At 42.0% G+C, this 24,252-nt stretch overlaps 2 protein-coding genes and 1 long non-coding RNA gene across 5 annotated transcripts in view; 1 reads left to right on the forward strand and 2 right to left on the reverse strand.

The window, feature by feature from the left end:
• Positions 1 to 1,172: 1,172 nt before the first annotated feature.
• CEBPG (CCAAT enhancer binding protein gamma) lies at positions 1,173 to 12,768 on the forward strand. 3 transcript variants are annotated; one of them, XM_005289916.4, is made up of 2 exons: positions 1,173 to 1,332; positions 10,526 to 12,768. In XM_005289916.4, the coding sequence occupies exon 2, from the start codon at positions 10,596 to 10,598 to the stop codon at positions 11,082 to 11,084; it is 489 nt and encodes a 162-aa protein (XP_005289973.2). In that variant the 5' UTR covers positions 1,173 to 1,332; positions 10,526 to 10,595; the 3' UTR covers positions 11,085 to 12,768. The 3 variants fall into 3 exon arrangements, with proteins under 3 accessions (XP_005289973.2, XP_005289974.1, XP_065423260.1); XM_005289917.4 differs by having other exon boundaries at positions 1,206 to 1,385; XM_065567188.1 differs by lacking the exon at positions 1,173 to 1,332 and adding an exon at positions 9,528 to 9,631.
• LOC122173909 (uncharacterized) lies at positions 6,212 to 15,894 on the reverse strand. The gene is made up of 5 exons (XR_010592592.1): positions 15,762 to 15,894; positions 9,847 to 9,927; positions 8,976 to 9,052; positions 6,618 to 6,728; positions 6,212 to 6,346 (listed from the first exon to the last, which is right to left on the reverse strand). It is a non-coding gene; the product is annotated as an uncharacterized LOC122173909 (long non-coding RNA).
• A 4,796-nt stretch (positions 15,895 to 20,690) lies between these two features.
• The window catches only part of PEPD (peptidase D), a 222,121-nt gene continuing 218,559 nt past the window's right edge, over positions 20,691 to 24,252 (reverse strand). Inside the window, exon 15 of the mRNA XM_005289912.4 lies at positions 20,691 to 21,381. Within this exon, the coding sequence (XP_005289969.1) occupies positions 21,235 to 21,381 (147 nt within the window). The 3' untranslated portion in view covers positions 20,691 to 21,234. The remainder of the gene's footprint in view (positions 21,382 to 24,252) is intronic.

Here is a 24,252-nt window from a genome sequence, read left to right on the forward strand (position 1 = left end):
GGGATAACAGGTTTCTCCCCCCCCCCCAGTCTCAGGCAGTGGGGGGTATTGGGGTAACAGGTTTTAAACCCCCCAGGGTCAGGCAGTGTGTGGGTGAGGGGCTATTGGGATAACAGGTCCCTCACCAGTCTCAGGCAGTGGGGGGTATTGGGGTAACAGGTTTTAAACCCCCCAGGGTCAGGCAGTGTGTGGGTGAGGGGCTATTGGGATAACAGGTCCCTCACCAGTCTCAGGCAGTGGGAGGTATTGGGGTAACAGGTCCCTCCCCCCACCCCCAGTCTCAGGCAGCATGTGGGTGAGGAGCTATTGGGACAACAGGTTTTACCCCTACCCAGACTCAGGCAGTGGGGGGCTATTGGGGTAACAGGTTCCCTCCCAGTCTTAGGCAGTGTGTGGGTGAGAGGCTATTGGGATAATAGGTTTTACCCCCCACCGAGTCTCAGGCAGTGGGGGGGGGGGGGTTGGGGTAACACCACTCCAATATGTGTCAGGCAGCATGTGGGTGAGGGGCTATTGGGATAACAGGTCCCCCCCCAGTCTCAGGCAGTGGGGGGTATTGGGGTAAGAGGTCCCAGCCCCCGCCAGTCTCAGGCAGCATGTGGGTGAGGAGCTATTGGGACAACAATAGGTTTTACCCGCACCCAAACTCAGGCAGTGGGGGGGGGGAGTATTGGGGTAACAGGTCCCCTCCCAGTCTCAGGTAGTGTGTGGGGGAGGAGCTATTGGGACAACAATAGGTTTTACCCGCACCCAAACTCAGGCAGTGGGGGGGGGAGTATTGGGGTAACAGGTCCCCTCCCAGTCTCAGGTAGTGTGTGGGTGAGGGGCTATTGGGATAATAGGGTTTACCCCCCACCCAGTCTCAGGCAGTGTGGGGGGGGTATTGGGGTAATAGCCCCCCCCCGTCAGGCAGTGTATGGGTGAGAGGCTATTGGGATAATAGGTTTTGCCTCCCAGTGTCGGGGGGGGCTATTGGGGTAACAGCTCTCCCCCCCCCACCCGAGGGAAAAGCGCTCCCCAGGATATGGGAGGGATGGGAGCATGGCGGGAGAGGGCAGTGCCCAGCCCCAGGGGGATTTACCAACCCCACAAAAACAGCACCTCTCTCTTTAAGAGAGAAGCGGGGTGTCTGATTGGCTCTGGGGACTGCCAATCGGGGCGGCTATTGCATCATCCCTGCGGCAGGCCGGCCTCTGATTGGCTAGGACGCTGGGCCGAAGGAGAAGGGTTTCGCAATCGCCGCTCGCCTTCACTCACCAGTTTAAAGAAAGAGACTCGGGCCCAGCCCGTGCCCCCCTCCCTGATCGGTACCGGTCTCGATCCCCGGGCCAGGTGAGGCGCGGGGCCGCCCCGCCGTGCGCAGAGACCCCCTCCTCCCGTCCCTGGTGAGGGGGAGCCGGCCAGGCGCGGTACCCCCGGGGTGGGTGGGGGATTACACCGGGCACAGGCCGAAGCGGGGCGGCGCGGGAGGAGGAAGCTGTGGGGCTGCTGTAGAGGAAGGGTGCAGGGGGGCCTATAGGAGAGTTGTGGGAGGTTACGGGGGTCTGGGGAGAGTTGTCGGGTGGGGGCGGGGTCTGTTGGAGATGTGGGGTGGGTATGTGGGGGGGTCTGGTCAATGGGGCGGGGTCTGAAGGGGTGGGCATGTGGGGGGGGGCTGGTCAGTGGGGGCGAGGTCTGTAGGGTTGGTATGGGGTAGAGGCGGGGTCGTTGTGGGGTGTATATGGGGGTGTCTCAATGGGGCGGGCTCTGTAGTAGGGGTGGCCGGGAGTTCTGGTGTGTGGGGTGGGTATGTGGGGGGGTCTCTCAATGGGGCGGGCTCTGTAGTACGGGGTGGCTAGGAGTTCTGGTGTGTGGGGTGGGTATGTGGGAGGTCTCAATGGGGCGGGCTCTGTAGGGGTAGTACGGGATGGCTGGGAGGTCTGATCGGTGGGGGAAGGTCTGTAGCGGTGTGGGGTGGGTATGTGGGGGTCTCTGAATGGGGCGGGCTCTGTAGGGGGTCGTGGAGAGGTAGTTAGAGAAGGGCGAGTGATGGGTGTGAGGGGCCGGGACTTTCCTCACGGTTACGCTGTGGTGTTGCGCGTGGAGAGCGTATGATGCAATCTCCAGGCAACTCTCCTCCCCGATGGATGAAGTCATGCTTGGCACGGAGGGGAGCCCGGAGAGAGGGAGACAGGCCTCTGCTCCCCGAGTCCCCCACCACACCCTGCTTCCTGATGGGGGAGGGATAGACAGACACACAGCGCCCATCTGCCTCCCAACCCCGTGGGGCAGCAGTAAGAGAAGGGCAGGGTGTGGGGAGAGCGAGGGAAAGCCACAGACACACACCCTCATGCTAGGAGAAGTGTAAATACTGAACTAGGGATCAACAGTAAGAGGATGATTGGGGCCTAAAGTACAAAGTTGAATATCTTCTCCAGAAAGTTTATTTGTTTGCAAAATTTGTAGTTGCTATACACAAGCTTTTATTGCGCCTTTAGAAATGGAAGATCTAGTCACTCAAAGACATCACACAGTGGGCTAGGAGCATAGCATGTTAATAAAAATATTTACTATCCAGATTTATGCATAACTGGATGTATTAGCTCCTGTGTTAAGTGATTTCTTCAGCTTTCTTTTAAAACCTTAGAGATCAAAATAGTTTCTGAATAAGAATATAATCTGCAGGGTCCAGAATGAAGCCCTCCTTTCCTGTGGAGTGCTGTACTAGTCTAACTTCCTGGTGGGAACCAGTGTTGTAAACAGCACGATTCAGGTCAAAAGGGAAGTCAAACATAACCTTAAAAACAAAAAAGCAATTTAAAAAAAGTATCTTATGTGTGTGAAAAAAAAGGTACTTTTAAAATTCCTTTATGTTTTTAAGGTTTTCATAATTTACAATGGTAAAGGTGAAGAGCAATGGTTTTGTCAAAAGATTACAACTTTTTTTGTAGGGTTCCCGAAGGGGGAAACTGTATATGGCTGTTTGGAAATGTATGTACTGCTGTGTTTCAGCAAAATTACCTCCTTAAGATCCTGAGAATTCTGAGCTTCAGATTTCTGGTTTTTCTTCATCAACATCACAAGTTACATGAATAAAAGGGATGAAAATATGGTGTTAGAATAGGGTAGTTCTTTTGAGGGACACTTTTACAGGGGCATGATTCATGTAGCTAGAAATTTAGAGCATTGGAAGCTTTTCAAATGTTTTTGTAAGTTGAAAAAAATTTCGAAGTGTAAACTAAAGAGTTAATTTTTTTAAAAAAGTCCCCTGTATTGTTTACAACTTGCATGTTGGGAACTTGAAAATGAAACTGACTATAAATGAAAATGAAAGTGACTATTGACTGAGCCAGAGGAAAATATATAAATATTGAAAAGTAAACTGAATTTTAAAAGTTTATTTCAATAATCTTATGATGGTGTTGGTAAGAATGTACACACCTTCATTTGACATTGTCCTTTGTTTATGGTACGTGTGATGTCCTCCTCTTTGCCAAAAGAACCCAGGAAATCTGCAGTTCAGATTTTTCAAGATTTTAGGGAGCTAATAATTATCTTGAATTAAAATACAGAGCCTTTTAAAAACGGGTATACACTTTTCCTCTTTTGGACTCTTCAAGGGAGATTTGAGTATTTTCATAAAACCTTTGTTGTTCCCAGACAAATTCATATCCCCACATAAATATTTTAAAAAATACATTATTTGCATTGAATATACCTGACTTTGCTTTAGGTGTTCAATTCTGAAAGTTGTTAGGAAATGCCTTATCAAAATTTCTTAAAACTTTTAAATGCAAACTTGTTCCATATTGGTTGGAACAACTATTAGACACAATTTAAAAAAAAATGGGTCAAAGATGAAGTAAAAGATTTGTTTTAAAAATTGGTTAACTAATAAAGTAATTAACATATTTTAAAACCAGAGTTGAAATTACTTTGCAAGTTTGAAATTCTGTGCCTTTCCTATGACATCTGAGTATCAGACTAATTCCTGTATCTTGTCCTACACCACGAAACTGATAAGATGACCGCTCCAGTATGATTTTAATTTTATTATATTTAAGTCATTTGAAGTACTTAGTTACATTTCTTCATAATTAGATGTTGTAATTATATTTTTATTACACTGTTTTCCTATGACGCACAGAAAAACAGTTGACATATCGAGGAAAGCATGGAAGAGGAATTTTTCTTTTGATCTTTTTTGTGACAGCAGTTAGTGGGTAGTTGATTTAGGGCCCTGTTCTGAGCAGTATTGGTTCTGTGAGTTGAGAGTGCTTAGCATCTTGCAGGATTGAGCCTTTAACAGGTGTACAGCAAATGTAGGTTTGGAGCTTTATTCTGTTGTCATTTATATACCATTATCTGGACTGAGTTCAATCCTGCGGTTTTAGCTCAAGTGAGCAGTCCCACTGAAGTCAGAAGGAAATTAGAAATACTCAGCACCTTTCAGGTTCAGTTACTATTTGGGTAGTATAAACAAGACAGTTGACATAAAATTAAACACTAAAGGCATTCTACCTAGATCAGGGGTCGGCAACGTTTGGCACACGGCTCACCAGGGTAAGCACCCTAGCGGGCCGGGCCAGTTTATTTACCTGCTGATGCGGCAGGTTCGGCCAATTGCGGCCCCCACTGGCCGCGGTTCGCCATCCCGGGCCAATGGGGGTGGCGAGAAGCGGCGAGGGCGAGGGATGTGCTGGCTGCGGCTTCCTGCCGCCTCCATTGGCCCGGGACGGCGAACCGCGGCCAGTGGGGGCTGCGATCGGCCGAACCTGCCGCGTAAGCAGGTAAATAAACTGGCCCGGCCCGCCAGGGTACTTACCCTGGCAAGCTGCGTGCCAAACGTTGCCGATCCCTGATCTAGATGATCATAGTCAACTCTGTCTCAGCTCTCAGAAAATAGGCAAGGAGCAAAACTAATACATGAAGTGTTGAACAAATGGTAAGAATTGTTACTCAAAAAATTAGCCAAATTAACAATTTGTTTGTTATCTCATAAAATCTAAACAGCCATAACAGAAGCTTCCTAAACAGTATATATTGACTTATAAAGGGACTTTCTTAAGGACTTTGAAGGGTTAATGTATTACCCTCCACTATTTATAACAATATCTTAGAAGTTTAGGTGAAGGGAGGAGTATTTGTTCTTTAGTGTGACAAATATAATTTAACCCTTTTCCTCTGCTTCTAAGAAAATTAATATGACTAGGATCATTGAAGTCAGATCTTTGTATTCTAGTTGAATGCTCATTGGGAGTTAGAGTGAGCACGTTTTATTATTTTTTTAAAGTCTCATTCTTTATCTGATTTAAGTACCGTATATACTCGTTCATAAGCCAAATATTTTTGGTAAAAAAGTGACGCATGAAAGAGCGGGGGTCGGCTTATAAACGGGTCTACACCAAAATTTGATGATTTTAAACTCTGTGGAATCATTTAATTGAATATCTAATACATTGTCATTTTGTTTACCTGGAGCATCTGCAGGCATGGAGCCCCTCAGTTCCCTGTGGCCGCGGTTTGCCGTTTCCAGCCAATAGGAGCTGCAGGAAGTGGCGCCACTTCTCGCAGCTCCCATTGGCTGGAAACGGCAAACCGTGGCCGCTGGGAGCTGAAGGGCTCCATGCCTGTGAACGCTCCAGGTAAACAAAACGTCCCAACCTCGCCTGCGGCTTACCCTGATGGGCCGGGAGCCAAAGTTTTCCAACCCCTGAAATATAGGGTCAGCTTATGAAAGGGTCATACAGATTTTGCTATTTTTACCTATCCATTTTGGGGGATTGGCTTATAAACGAACGGGCTAATGAACGAGTATATATGGTAATTAATATTTAGAGCCTAAACTGTTTACAATCAGTACTTAATGTACTCCTTAGTATCACTGAGTGTAGTTGCAGCCTCACAAACACCAAACAATCTCTTACACTTAAAGCAATATACACATTCACATACCCTGCTGGTACCTGGAAAAATGATTATATTTTGCTAGGGGATTTGCTTAAACTGCAGGCATTTGCATTGTGGTCTCCACTGGATAATGTTCAGGGTTCTATTGAAATTGGGTGCTTACCAGCTGATGCCTGTGGACCAACAACAGCGCTCACTGAGCTGTTAATACATACCTACTACACAGTTGTTCGAATTGCTTATTGAAGAGTTATTTCCTGTGAAATCTCTGCTTGTGGAAAATGGGAGAGACACAGCCTGGGAGATCAAAGTCCTCTGTTTCAGAATAGGTTCAGTACAGGCAGCAGCAGTGCAGACTTCCCAGCATTGCCAGCCAACAGTCCTGCATTCTGATCTGTACAGATGGTCTTTTGGTATAAAATAGTTGGTTTGATAGTCTTCGCAGAGAAGGAAAGGGCTGAAAGGACAATTGGTGCCAACTAAGGTGGAGTTTTTTTGTGATGTGGACATCTCTCTAGCAAGAGTTGCACTTAAACCACTAAACAGCCATCAGATGGTGGTAGCCTACGATTACTATCTGAAGTTGGAAGTGCCACACTCTATGAACATTCCCTTGATCCTTCAGTTGTCACATTAAAGATTAAAAAAAAAAACGTTTGCATAGGGAGGAAAAATTGGTCTTTTCCTCCTTCCCCCAAGCTAATGCTAAAATCACATTAAATACTTACAGTAGGAAAACAAAAACACATGAGATTTGGCAACATGAAGAGACTTGTCAAGGTCTGGGTGGGGCGCTTGTTGGGCATGGGCTGTCCGGGTCCCACCTCCTCTTCAGAATCCTGAGAAGTACAAAAAGCAGTTACTGGAAGTTCTGTTACTAACATGTTCTCTAACTGGACTTGTCCAAACATAGTTAATGAGGACCCTGGAGTAATGTACCTGGGTGCTAGGGTAGGATATGTCCAAAACCAGCAACATGACAAAAGTTACATAAATTGCCTGTAATTAGAAGGTTCACATGGGGTCTATTTGAGAGAGATACAATTCTGAGAGTGTTAGAGCTTCAGAGTATTATTTGGGAAGGTAACTAGCACAAGTCAAAAATTAAGAAAAAAGCAAATGCTAGGACCCTGATTTTAATAAACATCTGTGTGCAATTCATGCAAATCTAGTACTTGGACATGGAGCTGGCTTGCTGAGAGTCTGTCCATGTGCATTTTCAAATTAGCTGCATGGTTAGGGGAATCAGGACCTAAGAGCTCAGTGTAGCATGAATTACCAAAAGTTGCTTTAAGAGCTGCAGTCATGAACCTGTTAAATACAAGGCTAGACAGGCACATACAGCTGGATAGACATTATGCAGGCTACATGGGCTCCTTCTGCCATGAAATACTACTTTCACAATGAAGATTTCTTGGTAGCAGATAAATATGCCACACTAGTGCACTTCTCAGTCATTTTAAGGAAATTGCTTTTCAGTGTACAAGGGCACATTTATTGTGGAAGAAGTTTTGAGCAGAAACATTGAAATGATCAGGCAATGCTGATTTATTCAGCTTTTCTCTGAATTTTACTTGCGTGTAAATTGAACCCACAGTCTCTTTTATACACAAGTTATGAAAGAAAATCTGGCTGCTTGTCTAGAAAATGTTCCAAACTTAACAGTGTAAATATAAATTTATATTAAAATGTTAGCTTTGCAGAAGGTAATGGCTGACATGCGCTGAAATGGTTTGTATAATTAAAGTCCTTTAATGACCCCTGAAAAACTTGAAACTGAAATTGATTTTTTTTATTGACATTTCCCTGCTTCAGTCATGTGTATGCATTGATTTATTATTATTATAGGGTTGCTGTGCTGGTTGCATTTTATTTGAGCATTGGAACATTAAACATCTGCTAAACAAATAAATAGAGTAGGCTAACATTTGGCCCCATTAACGTTTACAATATAATTTTACATTTAACATGGCCTAATGAATAGAGCACTGGACTGGGTCTTAGGAGACCTGGGTTCTATTACTAGCTCTACCACTGGCTTGCTGGGTGACCTTAGGCAAGTCACTTCCCTGTGTCTCAGTTTCCCCACCTGTAAAATGGGGATAATAATACTGACATCCTTTTATAAAGTGTTTTGAGATCTATGGATGAGAAGTGCTGTACAAGAGCTAAATATTATAATTATTATCTGAGTCAGTAAAAGACAGGAATTCTCAAATGAATCCTTCTTTTATATTGGTGTGAAGTTGCACATCACCTTCATTTCCTTATGTGAAAATTGACATATATGAATTGCTAGTGACTGAAGGAAGCCAGCTAAGAAAAAACAGGGACCCCACAATAAGGGAATTGTCCTCTGTATAGACTGACCATAACCCTGAAGATACACATTTATCTTTGCTCTTACAGCAGACATTAATAAGCTCAGTGTCTCGTTTACAACCATCTGTGTTGATCTGTTATCTGTGTGCAGGAGTCAGATAATCCATCTATTGTGCTATGCTCTAAACAATCAGGTCTTGTCAGTGCAGGGTCATTTTATGCAAATAAGATATTTTCCCTTAATCCAACATGAAGAGAAATCAATCCTGTTTTTGACCTGTCAGTTAGTACTTGTGGGTCCCATCTGTTTTTTAAATACACAACTTGTGTTTGCAGGCTCAGTTGCCTCAGCTTGTTTGTGGTTGAGGTGGTTCTCTTAATGTGACTATCTGTCATGGCCTTCACATGGTATGTGTGCAGCTTGTACATTCCTGGTTTGCCTGGATTTCTCACACATCTGCTATACATCCTGCCTTTTTGCTGGGTACAACTGATTGTGATACTTGCTTTTACTTTTCATGTCCTGGGTTGTTTTATGAAGGGTCTAGAGGATACAGGAGAGAAATTTGCAACTTTTTGTGAATAGAGTTTTGATTTGGAAACAGTAGAATTTATACAGAGCTGCTGAGTATATTTAGAAACAATGCTTGAAAATGTAGTGTAGTTGTAACCCTGTCCGTCCCAGGATATTAGAGAGACAAGGTGAGTGAGGTGATAAATAATGCTGGTAAATGATGTGTGAGATTGTATATGCGGTGACTTACATATTTTTCAGGCATCTGTGCTGTTCTTCTCTCTCTCTAAAGTGGAAGTCAGAGAACAGGAAGTAGGACAGAATTTTCTTAATGGATCCATGTAATAAAAGAAGACAGAATAGACTAGGAAATCAGTACTTTAATACTGTCTAAGTTTCTGGTGACATCACAGTCCTCAAGCACTGGCCTCACTGTACAGACTATTACCTTAACGCTACTTGCATTTATTTGAATGCATAACCATTCAACTAAATTGCAGCTGTGTATTTCAATGTGCAGTGCTCCAATTACACATACAGTGCGTTGTGATAAAGTTGGATTTTCAAAAAATGCTCTTTTAGCCTAACTTTGCTCCGATTGAAGTTAATGGTATACACTTAAGCACCTTGTTAATATTTGCAGAATCAGGGCCCTAAGTTATTGACAAGTTTTCATCTTTATTTATAGAGTCACTTGATTCATTCCTAAAAGACCATCTTACACATTTCTTATATATAAAAACATCACTTTTGGTCTGAGGAGAAAGAGAAATTCTAGCTCAAAGGGTAATTTGTTTGGAAAGTTATAAAAGTGTCTGAAAATAAGGACTTTGGACCTTCTCAGCCATAACTACTATAAATACAATGATATCCTTCATGATGACAGGTTGTGATCAAGAATATATTGTAAGTATTTCTTTGCAGGGCTACTTAGTCTCCTTAAAAGAACAATTAGCATGTTAAGCTAACACTTTCTCATTAATCATTTTGTCTGCTACTTCATTTTGTCATAGTATTGTGAACTGAAATGGGAACACTTTATATCGGAAAGCATACATTCAGACAGAACAAACATGAATTAACTTGGTAGTTTAAACACAGAGAAAATATTTTTCATTTACCTTAAATGAAGTAGTTATTCCACTCTATTTAGCATTGTTAGACCTTAATTGGAGCACTGACTTCAATTTTGGGCATCATATCTTCAAAAAAACAGACCCAAGTGAAACAAGTTAAAAAGAGGGCAGATAAAAGGTTTGGAAAATATTGTAAGACTTATTCAGCCTAAAGAAAAGGAGATTAATTTGAAACTTGTCTACATGTATGTACAGGAAGGGATAGTCTAAAGAGGTCAAGGATCAACGATTATTGTTGGGTCAAGAGTCAGACTATTAATAGGTTTAAGCTGCAGCAGTGAAAATTCAGTCTGAAAATTAAGAGAAACTATATAATTGGAGGAAAAGTTAGACAGTAAAACGCATTGCCAAGACTGGGGTTATGAAACTGGAGCTATGCAAGGGTGGCTAGACATCAGGGATAGTTTTGGAGTAACTGAATTAATCCAAGCATAATATCGGGAGGTTGACTAGATGACCCACTAACAATCCCTTCCAACCCAAATGATTCAATGAGACTTCTGAAATATCTCAGCAGTGGCAGTTTCTCTGTTTCCAGCATAATAAGCGGTTACTACCAGATAGATATGCCAACAGTAATGTACCAGGACTAATGCTAGTAAGGTATAAGATCATAGCTGAACATGGCATTTTTAATGTTTCATAGAATTTATTTTTCTGTTAGGTTCAACTTGCCCTTAATCCATGTGAAGATTTGCTGGCAACATATTATAGAAGTTAATAACTTCTATAATATGTGGGGTTGTGGTGTTAAAGAAGAGTCTGTCCAAATGAGCAAAACATCACAGCTGAACACCACTACAGAAACAAATGGTATAAGTGTGATTCACACACAAGCACACACAAGTGGTTTGCAACAGGTTCCTCAGCTGGTGCCAGTTAGTCCTGGTGGTGGAGGCAAAGCTGTGGCTCCAAGCAAACAAGGCAAAAAGAATTCCTCTGTGGATAGAAACAGTGATGAATATCGCCAACGCAGAGAGCGCAACAACATGGCGGTGAAAAAGAGCCGGTTAAAAAGCAAGCAGAAAGCACAAGATACGCTACAGAGGGTCAATCAGCTTAAAGAAGAAAATGAACGTTTGGAGGCAAAAATTAAGCTCTTGACAAAGGAGCTTAGTGTACTTAAAGACTTGTTTCTTGAGCATGCACACAATCTTGCAGACAATGTGCAACCTATTGGCACTGAAAACACCACCACAAACCCAGATAACACCGGACAATAGACACAAACTTCAAACTTCACAACCGCGTGGACTGAACATTAGAGGTGCAGCCCTCTCTGCACACCCATTCAGTACAGAGAAGGAATGCTGTTCTAACTTTTTAAAGATCATCTTGTGGGTATTTTTTCTCCTTTTAGGTTTAACACTGAAGATTTGATACAAATAAGATGTAAACTGTTTTGAGTATGTTTTAAAGTGTTAAATATTTTCTGCTCTGAAAGGTTTGGTTAAACAAGTAAAAATGATCTAAATGGACAAAACCAGGAGCCTGTCAGTGAAATTGAATTTCTACAGCAATGTACATTCACCATCTTATATTTTGCATATTGTAAGGAGTACAGCTGGGAGGTTTTACTGCAATACTGATGGATAATTAGATGAAATATCTGTTCAGTACCCTTTAAAATGTATTTCTTAAGCAGTCTTTTCTACATTGTGTATTACAAAACTTCAAAGGCCAGGGCAGAAATTTGTTTTCTAATTTGGTGGGCTACTTCAAATGTGTAGCACAAGCCCTACCCAAGATAATGTAGATCTCTCTTAGTCATAGTTAACAGGGAGTGCCTACTAACAGTGCCTAGTAATGGTGAGCCAGGGTGCTTACTAATGTTTTCTAAAGACTACTACATTCTTTGTGAGAAATTGTAATGTATTATGACTGACAGACAGAAAATTGGCTCACAACCTGTAAATGGCTATCCGGAAGCATCATGTATAGGAGGTAAAGTAGAACAACATTTTATTTTTATAACCCCTTTAAGCCTGTGTTCAACATGCTAGCATTATTCCTATGGTGACTTTGGGTCCTTATAGCATCATGTTTTGGTCTCCTGAAAATGTTTAAGTTCTGTAAAATAATTGCTTATTAGAATCACACTGCTGCCAAGGTGCAGGTATCAGGATGAGAGTAACATACACACATTGACTAAAGCAATGAAAGGGCTAATGCAGAACATCTGTTCAATCACAATGTAGACTACTTGATCCTTACTACCATACAATGCCAGGTATATGGCTGTTTAGTTTAGCAACTGATATCCTGCAGAAATCCAAAGTAATTTAAAAAAGAAATGCCCTTAGTTTGAATAACTGATGCAGCAGACTTCCTATAGACACCATTGCCATGCGAAGGAGTATCTTGAATCTTGTTTTATTTTGATGAAACAGTTTCTCTCTAACAATGTTTTTTTTTTTTCTTAAATTTGATAAATCCCCTACTGTGACCCATAACGCAGCAGTATATTATACTGAGGAGTTAAACTAGAAAAGTGAAGCAGGAGCTTTGATGTAACCTTAATTTATTTTCATTTTTAAATGTTCCATTTATAGTATGTGTGTTACATATAACCCGTGTGTCTGGCTAGTGAACTGTTACCTGATTTTTATTTCCCTCCTACACTACTTGTTTCCATACTTGACTTTGTAGTATGATTGTGTGTATTGCGTATGTATTTAGGAGGAGAACTTGGGTAAGATCTTGGTTAGATGCTAAGTTAGAAAATAAAACTTTCAAAAAATCCATTTTGAGTTTAAACTTTTACTGCAAAGGTCATCAACCAAGAAAGACTTTTACAGCTTGTCCTAGTTCATGGAAGTCTTTTACAGAGAAATTTTCTGGTTCTAGTCACAGCTTAAGTAGGTAGGGATGAAATATCAGAAGCTAATAAAAATGTTTTGCCTCAGAGCCTAGATCGTGCTGCCTCTTCTTTGCCCTCATGCTTAATAGAAGCAACAGCATATTGGGGCCCAGGTGGAGCCTCTACCTTATACCCATGACTTCCTTGGGACTCTTTCCTGGCGTATTCTAATGAGGATCCCAGGCTAGGCCACAAATGGTCTGAGAAGAATCCTTTTCAGCTAACCTTATTTGTACATTAGTAGTTCATTATGGTGATGTTGGAACAGTTTAGCCATATTTTCACCTTTTATCTTTTCCTGAATATATTAAAGAAACTGGCCAACTTATTTTCATATAATCTAACTGCAAAGACAACATCCATAGTTGGAAGGAGTCTGTAATGGAGCTTTTAAGGGAATCCAAAGCTATTTACAAAGGTGGATCGGTATCCCTTGGTATAAATTAGGAAAGTGAGGCAGAGAGATTCAGGGCCTGTTTTTTTTATAGGTGTTGATCAGCTCCATTCCCATTGGCTTCCACCACATGTACTTCACATGACCCACAGATGCTCAGTACTTGTGGAGAGAACGCTAGGATTATTAGCTTGTTGTCCTGCAGCAAGTCAGTGTCAGACTAGGAATAGAATGGTAGCGATTTACATAAAATAGGGTTGTTCAGCTCAAACTGCTGGCAAGATAGCCATTGGAGGTCTCTGCTGTAGTGGGGGCTGGACTTATTTCTGGTATATATTTAGAACATCAGCTCTGCATTGGTGATTAGCAGTAATTTTCTGAAGAGTCATAGGGAGCCTGTCCCCATTCCTCATCTATCTTCTATTAAAACCCCTTTTATTCAGTCAGTTACAGCATGTCCAACAATTGTCCAAAAACCAGCTTGGTCTGAAGTCTCACTCAGAAAAGCTTCTAGAGTTTAAGATCAACATCCACATTCCTGGAAACTGCACTGGAGCCAGCGTATTAATGCTATTATGAAAACAAATCAGTGGGAAAAGGTGCCTTGGGAGTATTTCCTGGTTATTTGTGCCTACGCAATGGAAAAGCCACAAATGCTGAAGTTATTCACTTTAGTTGTATTTTCTGAGAAATGGTTCAGGCAGCAAAGCCTCCCTCCCCCCCACATTAATAGGGCTGACCTGTGGAACATCCCATTAAACGTCAATGCAATGGTCCAAAGCATTGGACCTGTTTAGACTCTGTATTGGCCCTAATTTCCCTACAGGGAATTGGTGGCATTCTCTTGCCAGCTTCTAACTACCTGAGGCCTGATTCTCAATTACAGTAAGTCCACTTTATGTTGCTCTGGCAGTGTAAGGGGGTAATAAGGTGGGCTTACATTACATTTACACTTTAAGACCCTTGGATATGCCCCAAACCCCTAGAGTATAAGGAAAAGAAACCTAAGAGCCTGGTATATTAACTTTGTAAAATGCATCCCCAGGGACCTTTGAGTACTACTCTGCTATAAATGATAATCTATAAAAACATGTAAATCCTTGTATTCTTCTGAATGAAATCTAGCTTTTTATTTCAGAACTGAACATTCAATACTTCTGGACAAGCCGGATTTCAATCCAATTGCACACTAAGTTTAAGAAAGATATACAGTATGATTCTTCAAAGCTATATTTGCTATTTTTACTTCAGTGAATATGTAACTTATTTTCCATTTCTTTAGTATGGAACAACCGGGTTAAAAAAAACGGTGAGTTTTGCCAAGGCAAGTGTTGTGAGTTATTAAGAAATCCATTGGGCATTAAGTTTTTCGGGAGTGGAATGTCTTATATTTAAGTTGACTATTGTAGCAAGCACCAAAAACTTGCTACAAGTTTAAAAATGAAATTTGGTTCTGTTGCTATAGATGTGCTTCCTCTTACTTTGTTAATCAAGGCAACCTTGCAGTAATTACCCAACGATCCATTGTATTGTGTTGAATGAGCTGACATAGAATTGCTTTTTTACTACAGAATTTTTTTTAAAGGTCTCAAAAGTCCATGTGTTTTGAGGACTATTGTGTGGCCTTCAAAATTGCTGAGCCCTTAAAAGAGCAAACAATCTTAAGGATGCCACTCTTCCTCAGCTTATACTGAGGATGAAATTTCCATCTTTTTTAACATTAATGCTCATTACAGTAATGTTGACATAACTTCTCAAGATGTGGGTGACATAGAATAACCACTGTACTGTGTATTCTGTATAATTGCAGCAAACAGGTAAGACACATAGCCGGGTATATGAGGCAAGTATACTACAGCTCTCATTACACATTTTCATACTTGTAGTTGGCCTCAGTACGTTTTGGAAACACATTCCATATCACAAGTAAAGCTATAGCCAAATCATGGAAGGGCAGTTTCCTCTGCAGAATGCCATGATTTGTGCAGATTCAAGACTCTTAGCATTTACTGGAAAATTATGGAGTCTGTTTCCAAAAATTTCCTTTTAATGCTACACTCCTTGGTTCTGATTCTGAGCCAGTGTAAATCAGTACTAACTCTATTGAAGTCAACTGAATTACACTGATGTAAAATGAGAAATAGGCCCTTTATAGTCATGTTGGTTGTGCCACGCACTATGAAACTCATTACTTTAATTCTGAAAACAATTGCAAGGCAAAGTTCCCTCCTCTTCCCACTTCCCACCTTGTCATTTAAAAACCTCTATTACGGTATTGTTTGTATTGCAGAAGCACTTAGGAGTTCCAGTCATGCACCAGGAATGATCATGTATTTAATCTATGTAGAATCCTTGTTTGGTGATTCCCATCACTACTGAAAAGAGCTGTCTCTATGTGTTATATACATAGACAAAGGCATACTCCATTCTTTTTGCCTGAGGTTCTCATATCATATCATGCCTTTTCCCATCCAAGCTGATGATCTAACATGTGACTCAGAAAGGAATTAAGCACAAGACCTGGCAGTCTAGCTATAATTACTCCCCACGCCCAAAAATCTTTATTTTTGTCCTTTTCCTTTTCTACCATCTGCCATTGTTCTCTGTATCACAGAAACTGGAGCCTATGTATCTGAGTGGTCTTACCTGTGCATTGCCTGCCAACTCTCCTCCAGGAAATAAGGCTGGACAGAGTTTCATTAATTCAGTGTGGTGTTCATCACAGGCATTGGTACTTGGAGATACGCACCCTCTTTCCTGGCAGCTGAAGATTCTGCCTCTAGGACACAGCACTTCGAGGTTACTGAGCTGGCCACTCATCTAGCTATTTAAATTATAGTGCAACAAAATTTAGTATTTCAGACTTAAAAAAACCCCAACCACACACTCCAAACTCAGGCAAGACAATACGAGATGTGCACTCTGTGCGCTAGCAATGTGGACTCCAATTTCTTCTAGTTTAAAATAATTAAAACCACTACGAAAGGGTTGAAGAGTGATTTGTTTTCTAACAGCAGTCTGTGCGCTTGCGTTACTTGACGAGAGAAGTGCCCAGACTGCAGTGTGTCCCTTTAAATACCCAAACCCATTGAAGCAAGAGATTATAAAGGCTCATTATTTTAAATTACATGTAATTGGAGGATCAGTTTCAAGAGAGATTGTGCTGAATCTAGTGTTAGTTAAATAATACACAACTATTGTCAAAGGCATAGTAGCATCGACCTTAAATCCACCAAAGGCTAGTCAGACAAGGGTTTACTTACCTTGCTCCCAGCTGTTACAGCACACACTGTCTATTTAACATAATACATCAATCTTACTTCTCTTCCTTGGAAACCTGTAGTCCCATGGGGTAATGAAAGGGCACAGTGGATTACTTCTATTGTTAACTGTACAACTCAGACACATACTGGTACTTATTTTCTCTTCTTCCTCAGTAATTGGTGGAATAAATACTCTTCTAAACTGGAGATTTCAGCGTGTACCTATTTCAGTGGAGTTTTTCAAGTTCATTTTGGATTTTATGCATTAGTTATTCATGCTGATTATACAGGACAAGCATATCCCACATACATATATAGAGACCTGTAAGCAAGGTTCCACATACTCTGAGGCAAGCTTGACGTAAATTTGGTGGCAAAATCCTCTGCATTCCTCTGTTTGTAATAAGGTTAGAAGGGTGTTTAGGTAATACTGCAGTAGAACAGATTTCAACATTTATGCCCCACTGATACGGTTGGGGCAATGCACTCCTCCCTTTAGGTGCTTTTTTCAGGCTGGTTGCAGACTCAGGTTTGTTACCAAGTTATTAAGACCTGCTAATGTAAGGTCTGATCTGCACACAGCTTTTGTAGCAGTATAACTATGTCAGGTTAGAGGTGAGATCTTTTACCATAATAGTTATACTGGCAACCCCTAGTGTGGATGCAGTTACACCAGGATAAAGATGCCTTACACTGATGTATCTTATTCCCCTTCCTGCATGGGAATAGCTATACTGGTATAAATATGCACATTAGAGGGGCTTGTATCACTATCCCAGGAAAGCTAGCGTGGTACAATCTGTATGTTTAGATAAGATCTAATGTCCACACAAGTGCATTGCACCAATTTAACTAAATCAGTTCAGGCCTTGGCTACACAAACTTGCATCAAAGTAACTAATTAATTCACTCTCACATCTAACAAACCAAACAAACCTTTCATACCCCTAGTGTGAAGACTTTTTAGAAACAAGTGCCCTATTTCCTTAGTTTTTAAGTTGGAAAAAAATTACTTTAGGCTAAATCAAAATAGGAAACTTACTCCAACAGAAGAGTGTCCACACACTCACTAGCACCGTGAGTTAGTGCAGCAGTGAGATCTTTTGGTGGCAGTTTGAGTGTATAGCCGCCCTTTGTTAAATCAGTACAGTGTGTGTAGACCAGGTCTCGAGCAGACATCCTTGTATGGGTTATATCGACTCATCCTTGGAAGGGTTTTTTCCCCCCAGTCACAAGGGGTAGATACCGTACTTAGTTTTTTTATAAACAAAAGCTGAGATTCTAGAGCAGAGTTCTGCAGAAAGAGGTAGATTTTATGGTGACAAAATTAATGGGGCCCTGACTACAAAGAAAAATTTGAGAAAACAAAACTAGATTTAGAGAAACCTCTGGGACACGTTTAATGAAAGAGGTATAAATATGTCAGTTGTGTGACATTTATTTTGTTCTTTCTCCTTTCAGAACATTTGTTCTTTGGTACATGTTGAAGCACAACCAGCTCTGCCTTCTACAGTATTATTTGCTCAACCTGTTCTACAGCAGCGGGGAACAATGGCTGCCAAGACTAATCACGGAGGAAGGGGGAAGCCTATTAACTAGACATAGGTTATATTCTAGTTGAAACAAATCCAAAACTGTATTTTCTAAAAACTGTAAAAAGTTACTTTCAATTAATCAAAGCTATCCAACCAAAGCAAATGAAGGTTTCAAAGTGCCCAGAGCAGCAGAGGAGTGAGCTAATGGGTGTGTTCAGAGTATGATTACAGAAATGTACTTTGACTTATTCAGGAACATAGATCCTGACCGAGTCCAGGAAGTGGTGACACAGGCACAGTCTTGCACTGGGTAAACTGGTCAGGGGTTTTTGGAGAGGAGAGTCTAGAATGTTCTTAGACTCTCTCTGTATCTGTTCTTCTGGCTGCAAAGTTATTGCAGTAAAAACTGGAGTCCTTATCATTAGTATGTTTCAATAGCTAGAAGCTTTTTAGGAGGCACAAAAAGTAGGGGAAGAATTAATGCAGTTACAGACAAGCCTGTCAATTGTCACAAGAAGTCCCATCATCTCACCCCACTTCTCAGTGACAATTTAAAAGAGCAGAGACCTCATTCTAGAGCTCATGAGACTTACCTTTTACAAGCCATATTATAGTGGAGTTACCACTACAAGATGAAACAGTCCCCACATTTGTAAAACAAATTTACGTCAAAACTAACGGAGCCAAGTATTCTAGACTATATTTAAATGTGTATGTTTGGTTAATCACTTTAGCACAATTTTGTATTTGTCAATGGGTCACCCACTGACTAACCACAATGAACCCAATTAACATTTTCAGAAGAAATTATTCCAGACCAAGACCCAGTTCCAGCTGCTGATGAGGGGAGCAAAATGCAGTGCAGGAGGCAGGGGACCAAAAGTAGTTTGAAGTTGTATTCTGTGATCCTAGGCTGCACTGTGCTGGGCTAGAGCCCTGATACAAGTTAGGGTCTTGTTACAGACGCTGCAGATTGCTGAGCCGCATAAAGGGCTCGCTGGCCCCTACGCCAGTCACGGGGAGTTTGGCACCGATGTCAAGAGCGGTCATTCTGGCTCCATGCCACCTGTTGATCCATCCACTTTGGGAGCATCCTCTTGTGGCAATGGTCTAGTGTACGGTGGCTCTAACACAGGGGTGTGCAAACTACGGCCTGCGGATCCGGCCTGTGGGATTGCCAGCCCCATGGCGCAGTGGGGCTAAGGCAGGCTCCCTGCCTGCCCTGGCTCTGCACCGCTCCCAGAAGCGGCCGGCACCACATCCCCGTGGCCCCTGGGGCGGGAGGGGGCAGAGGGCTCCGAGCGCTGCCCTTGCTTGCAGGCCCCCCCCCCCCGCAGCTTCTATTGGCCGGGAACAGGGAACCGCAGCCAATGGGAGCTTCGGGGGAGGTACCCGAAGGCGAGGGCAGCATGCAGAGCCCTCTGCCCCCCCTTTCCCCGGGGCTGCAGGGACATGGTGCCAGCCGCTTCTGGGAGCGGCGCAGAGCCAGGGCAGGCAGGGAGCCTGCCTCAGCCCCGCTGTACGCCGCTGCCACCCTGGAGCTGCTCCAGGTAAGCGGTGCCAGGCCAGAGCCCGCACCGCGAACTCCTCCTGCCCCCTCACCCCAAGCCGCTGCCCTGAGCCCCCTGCCACACCCTAACCCCCTGCCCTGAGTCCCCTGCTGCACCCCACACCCCTCCTGCAACCCAACCCCATCCTGAGCCCCCGTCACACTCCACACCCCTCGCTCCCCCCCCCCACACACTCATGGCCCTGCATGTAATTTCCACACCCAGATGTGGCCCTCGGGCCAAAATGTTTGCGCACCCCTGCTCTAACACAAGGAATAATCTGGGCCCAGAAGTCTGGGAGTTGTATCAGTGAAATTGAGCACTTGATGATTATATGATGATGCTGGGAAAGTTCTGAATAGTATCAACAATAGGTGCTACCATTACTGGAACTAACATCTGTACAATGGAGTTTCTGAACAGATTAAGGTTATTGGGATTAATGATTTGGTTTTTAAGACTTTGCAATATACTTTGGACCTAACCCCCCTTTTTGGGCTAAAATAAATATTTAACGCGTTGTTTATACAACAGAAGAATTGTTTTGGTGATGCTTTGTAGTCAGACTACATGTAAGGTCACTACCCAGATGAGCAGACAGTCTAAACTGTGTTTTAGTGTATTCATAAAACAAGGAAACATGATCTGGATTTATTTGTTATTTGTAAGTAATGCCATTCTGTCATTGCAAGAAATTGCCTGCAAGGAATAAGTACATCTCATAAATATTCATGTACTGTATGGTAAGGAAATGTTCCTCTAGAAAATGCATATCCTGCATGCAGGGAAACTCAGTTTATAAATCATCATTATTACACATTTACAGAGCATCGAAGCAAATTTTAAATGGATCCTTTACTAATATCAGATAGCTTTGAAAATCCCACCTGTTCCATAGGGTGTAATCCATTGCATAACACTGAATTCCTGTATCATAAGACACTCTCTTTATGCTGTTCAGGTGGAATTTTTAAGACCCCAGATTTGTAAACCGTGGTACCCTACATTTTAAAGGACAGAGACAGAAACCGACATCTCTCCCTGCTTCTCTGAGCGAAGGGGATGTAGCCTGTGTATGGAAGTTCAGTGCCCTCAGTCTGTGGGGGATAAAACCTAGTTAATGAAGTGCCTGAATTTCCAGTGCACACAATGGGTAGAAAGCTCAGATAAAGATACAGTCATGGGAGACGGACATAATGGGAGACGGAAAAAGTGATCTACACAAAGTTATGAACAACTTTCAGGGAGGATTTTTATTAGACATTTAATTCTGTGCATTCCATCAATATCAAGAAAAATGTACGTGTGGCACTTTTTCAGCCACTCCCAATTAACAAAAAGACTTTGTAGTAGTTGTGATATAAGTTTCCAAAATAGGATTTCTAAGAATTTTCTTATGATTACAGGCAACATTCAGATAATAGAGCTGTTATTTTAAAAAAATCACTGCTATCAAAATGCAGATCTGATTGGAAAGATACAGATGAGCAGAGATTTTAAAGCTTTATAATTTCATCTGTTCATACTGTAATTAATTTGTCAGTTGGCACTTAGTAATATAAATTATTGATTGCAAGCATAAAGACTTAGAGCTACCTGAATGTATAGTGCTGAATCCTTCTAACTTCACTTCTAATAAAGTAATCATTCCAGCTAATGACTTGCCTGATTCCATTCGCTGTGCAGAACTGATGCATTTTATTTTATAAGCAGTAGTGTAAAATCAGAATGATGGCTGGTTAGCAGAAGGCAGCAACCACTGGGGAGTTTACTACTTTTGGCTGGCCAAGGAGTCAAATGACTTGGTGCTGCCTTGGGCTTCTGCCATGAAAGCCTCTATTTCTTCCACAGTACGTGGGACACATGTTAGTAGCTCCATTCCATTGGCTGCCACTGCAATGTCATCCTCAATTCGGACCTGTTACAGAGAACACAGAGTTACCAGTATATTCTAGTGTGTTGCGTGAGGCACACTAGAAAGCAATGGCAATCGGAGTGTAAAGTGCACGTTCAACCCAGCTTGGTTTAGATGAACAAGGCTTTGTGAGCACCAGAACTTCCCACTGCTAGGAGAGAGGCACAGAAGTCTATTAGGGTGGAAATTGCCCCTTTGCAGGTGCCCATGCTAGTCTCTCAGGTTCACTTAAACTCCACTTAAAGCCAGCAGGCAAAGGGAGGGAGTATCTGCACTTGGTGTGCCAGGTTCCAGCTAGGGTGGACTGTGGGAGGGACGAGGAAGAGGCCTTATATGTATCCAAGAAACCCAAACCCTCAGGCACAGGGGGCAGCAAGGGAAACCAGGCAACCCTTTCCCCGGTTCCTCTGGCACTTCTCCAGCACACAACCCATTTCCTCTAACTATGCTGGGGACAGATTTGCCCCTGAGTATGGTGCCATTCAAATGCTGACCCATTTCTATCCAGAGCAGCCATGTTGCTGTGCTGGATCTAGTTGTCTTTTTCATTTTACATCACGTTGTCTTTTTTTAAAAGTATAATTAGCTCCACACTAAATTACACGTACCTGACGCTGTTACTCCCAAACCACCTAACCACTGAACTTTGACCTGACAAAGTCTTACAGCGGCTTTTACTCCAACATTACTTTTCAAAAGACGATCATTTACACGTTACGGTTGGGTAAGAAAGTAGCAGGGTTTTTTTCTTAGCATTTCCAGCTCTTGTTCTGCTAAAATGAAAAGCTTGTACCATTTTCTATGGAGCTTTAATTTCCCATATCTCTTTTTACCAGGAAATATGCCTACCCAGTCATTCCTGTTATCTTATCAGAAAAATGCTAGTAAGTCACTAAGCTGCAATAAAAGCAATTTTAGTAAGGTGTCAATCCAAGAGAACACAAACCATGGTGACTCCCACCTTACAGTGGCTTTAATGGTTTCTGACCTCTTGACATTTTAAACTAAAAATAAAGCTGGTTAACATTTGTACTTCTGCTTGCAAAATAATCCATTTGTTCAAACAAAATGAGTCATCTAGACGTATTAAACCGTTTAATGATTCTTTGCCAGATTATTTCTTTTACCTGGTATCAAGTAAAATGTATTATAAAGCAGAATTAAATAAATTGTTGAGTTCACACAGCTGTAAAATGAAAGGCTGCGAATCTCCTCTTTTCTCTAAAACACGCATTTGGAACTGCAGAAGGGAAGTAGATGACATGGCATGAGCAAGTGCATGCATCTGAGAGAGATTTTTATTTTATTCTTCTTGAACTCCCCAGTGGATCAGAAGAATAAAACGCAAGCAAAAGAATCCTAAACTTTGCCATGTCATCTTTGAAGAAGCTGTCTGGTCAAGGAGACTAGGATTGGGTGATGGAAAGACTGGGAACCAGTGAAGGAAATGGGAGGGGGACTTGGAGCCAGTTGCCGGGGTGGAGAGGCAAGTGTTTCATCCCACTTCATGGTCCACACAGAGGAAGACAACCTACTACTACAATCAGTTACTTTATTGGCTCATGTGGCAGAAGTCGAGTGGTGGATCTAAAGGTTGCAATGCTACTGATGACCCATGTGGGTTTCAATATGCTGCCACAGGATGGAATTTGGTTTTTTAGTTTTCTTTTTTAAAAACCTAGGAAATTATACACATACACACACACTTTGTTGAGGACATTAAGATTGCAAAATCAAACACTCAAAAATTAGTTGCTTGTGCAATGTTAATTCAGCTTCCTTGTCACATGTACAGTAAATTGCAGGTGACTGGCTTTTAGCTACAAGTCTAGCTTTTGGATACATTGTACAACATATCCTCTAGGCATCTTTGGATTTTTATACACAAAATGACTTGTTTCAGAAATATTTCTGGAGAGGCAAAGTGACCAGTAATGTAGGCATTGTCCTTCAAACACCACTCTCCTATCAAGTGTGGTGGCATGACCTATTTAGATAGATAAGATTGCACAATTGTGTAACTCCAGCAGCAGACCTTCACATAGTTGACTCAATGGACCAAATCCTGCCCGCAGCAGCAGTCTCATGGGTAAAGCCAAGGGCACGATGTGGGTTAAATAGTTTTCATCAGCTAAATATGTAACCAGCCTAATACACTGTTTTCCAGACTCACTAATATAGTGAGGTGCTCTGGGCTGGATGTCCTGTGTTGTCTGCCAAGTGAAGGGTGCTGTTGCACACATCTAGTTCTTTTGGCTATGATATGTTAAAGCTTTTGAGGATCTAACAACACAGTTCTGATTCACATATACAGTTAAACAAACAGTACAGGTTAACATTATGTCAGACCCCAGACATGGTTAGAAAAGTCACATGGGATACACAGCTGCTGGGAGTCCCACCTGTGAAATGATGGAAAAATATGGCCCATGGAAGCTACTATGCAAATTAAATTAGCATAAACACTGCAGTCAGATTAAAGGAACTGGGTGTCTGCCTGGAGAAGTCTGAGAAGGAGTTGGACAGAGGTAAGGGGAGGGATTCTGATGCCTTCCACTAACACACACCAGCATATTTGTTATTTTTAAGGTTACAAGTTTATCACACAAGAAATGTGTATGTTTACACCAAATGGCAACAGAGCACTGAGTAGTCTGCAGTAGTTATTTATTTCTTATAGACAGTACAGTCTAGTATAAAATCCTACCTGCAGAAAATCCAGATTAAAACTGCCACATTACTACATTCCAGCGTTACTACAGCGTGACACTTCCTCATTATCTCAACCTTACCAGTCTCCCCGTTCCTGCACACAGCATGTTCTCATTTCAGCCACACTTTCTATCAATGGTCCATTCATAGTTTATAGACAGT

The sequence above is a fragment of the Chrysemys picta genome, chromosome 14 (assembly GCF_011386835.1).
Source record: "Chrysemys picta bellii isolate R12L10 chromosome 14, ASM1138683v2, whole genome shotgun sequence".
Classification (NCBI taxonomy): domain Eukaryota; kingdom Metazoa; phylum Chordata; order Testudines; family Emydidae; genus Chrysemys; species Chrysemys picta.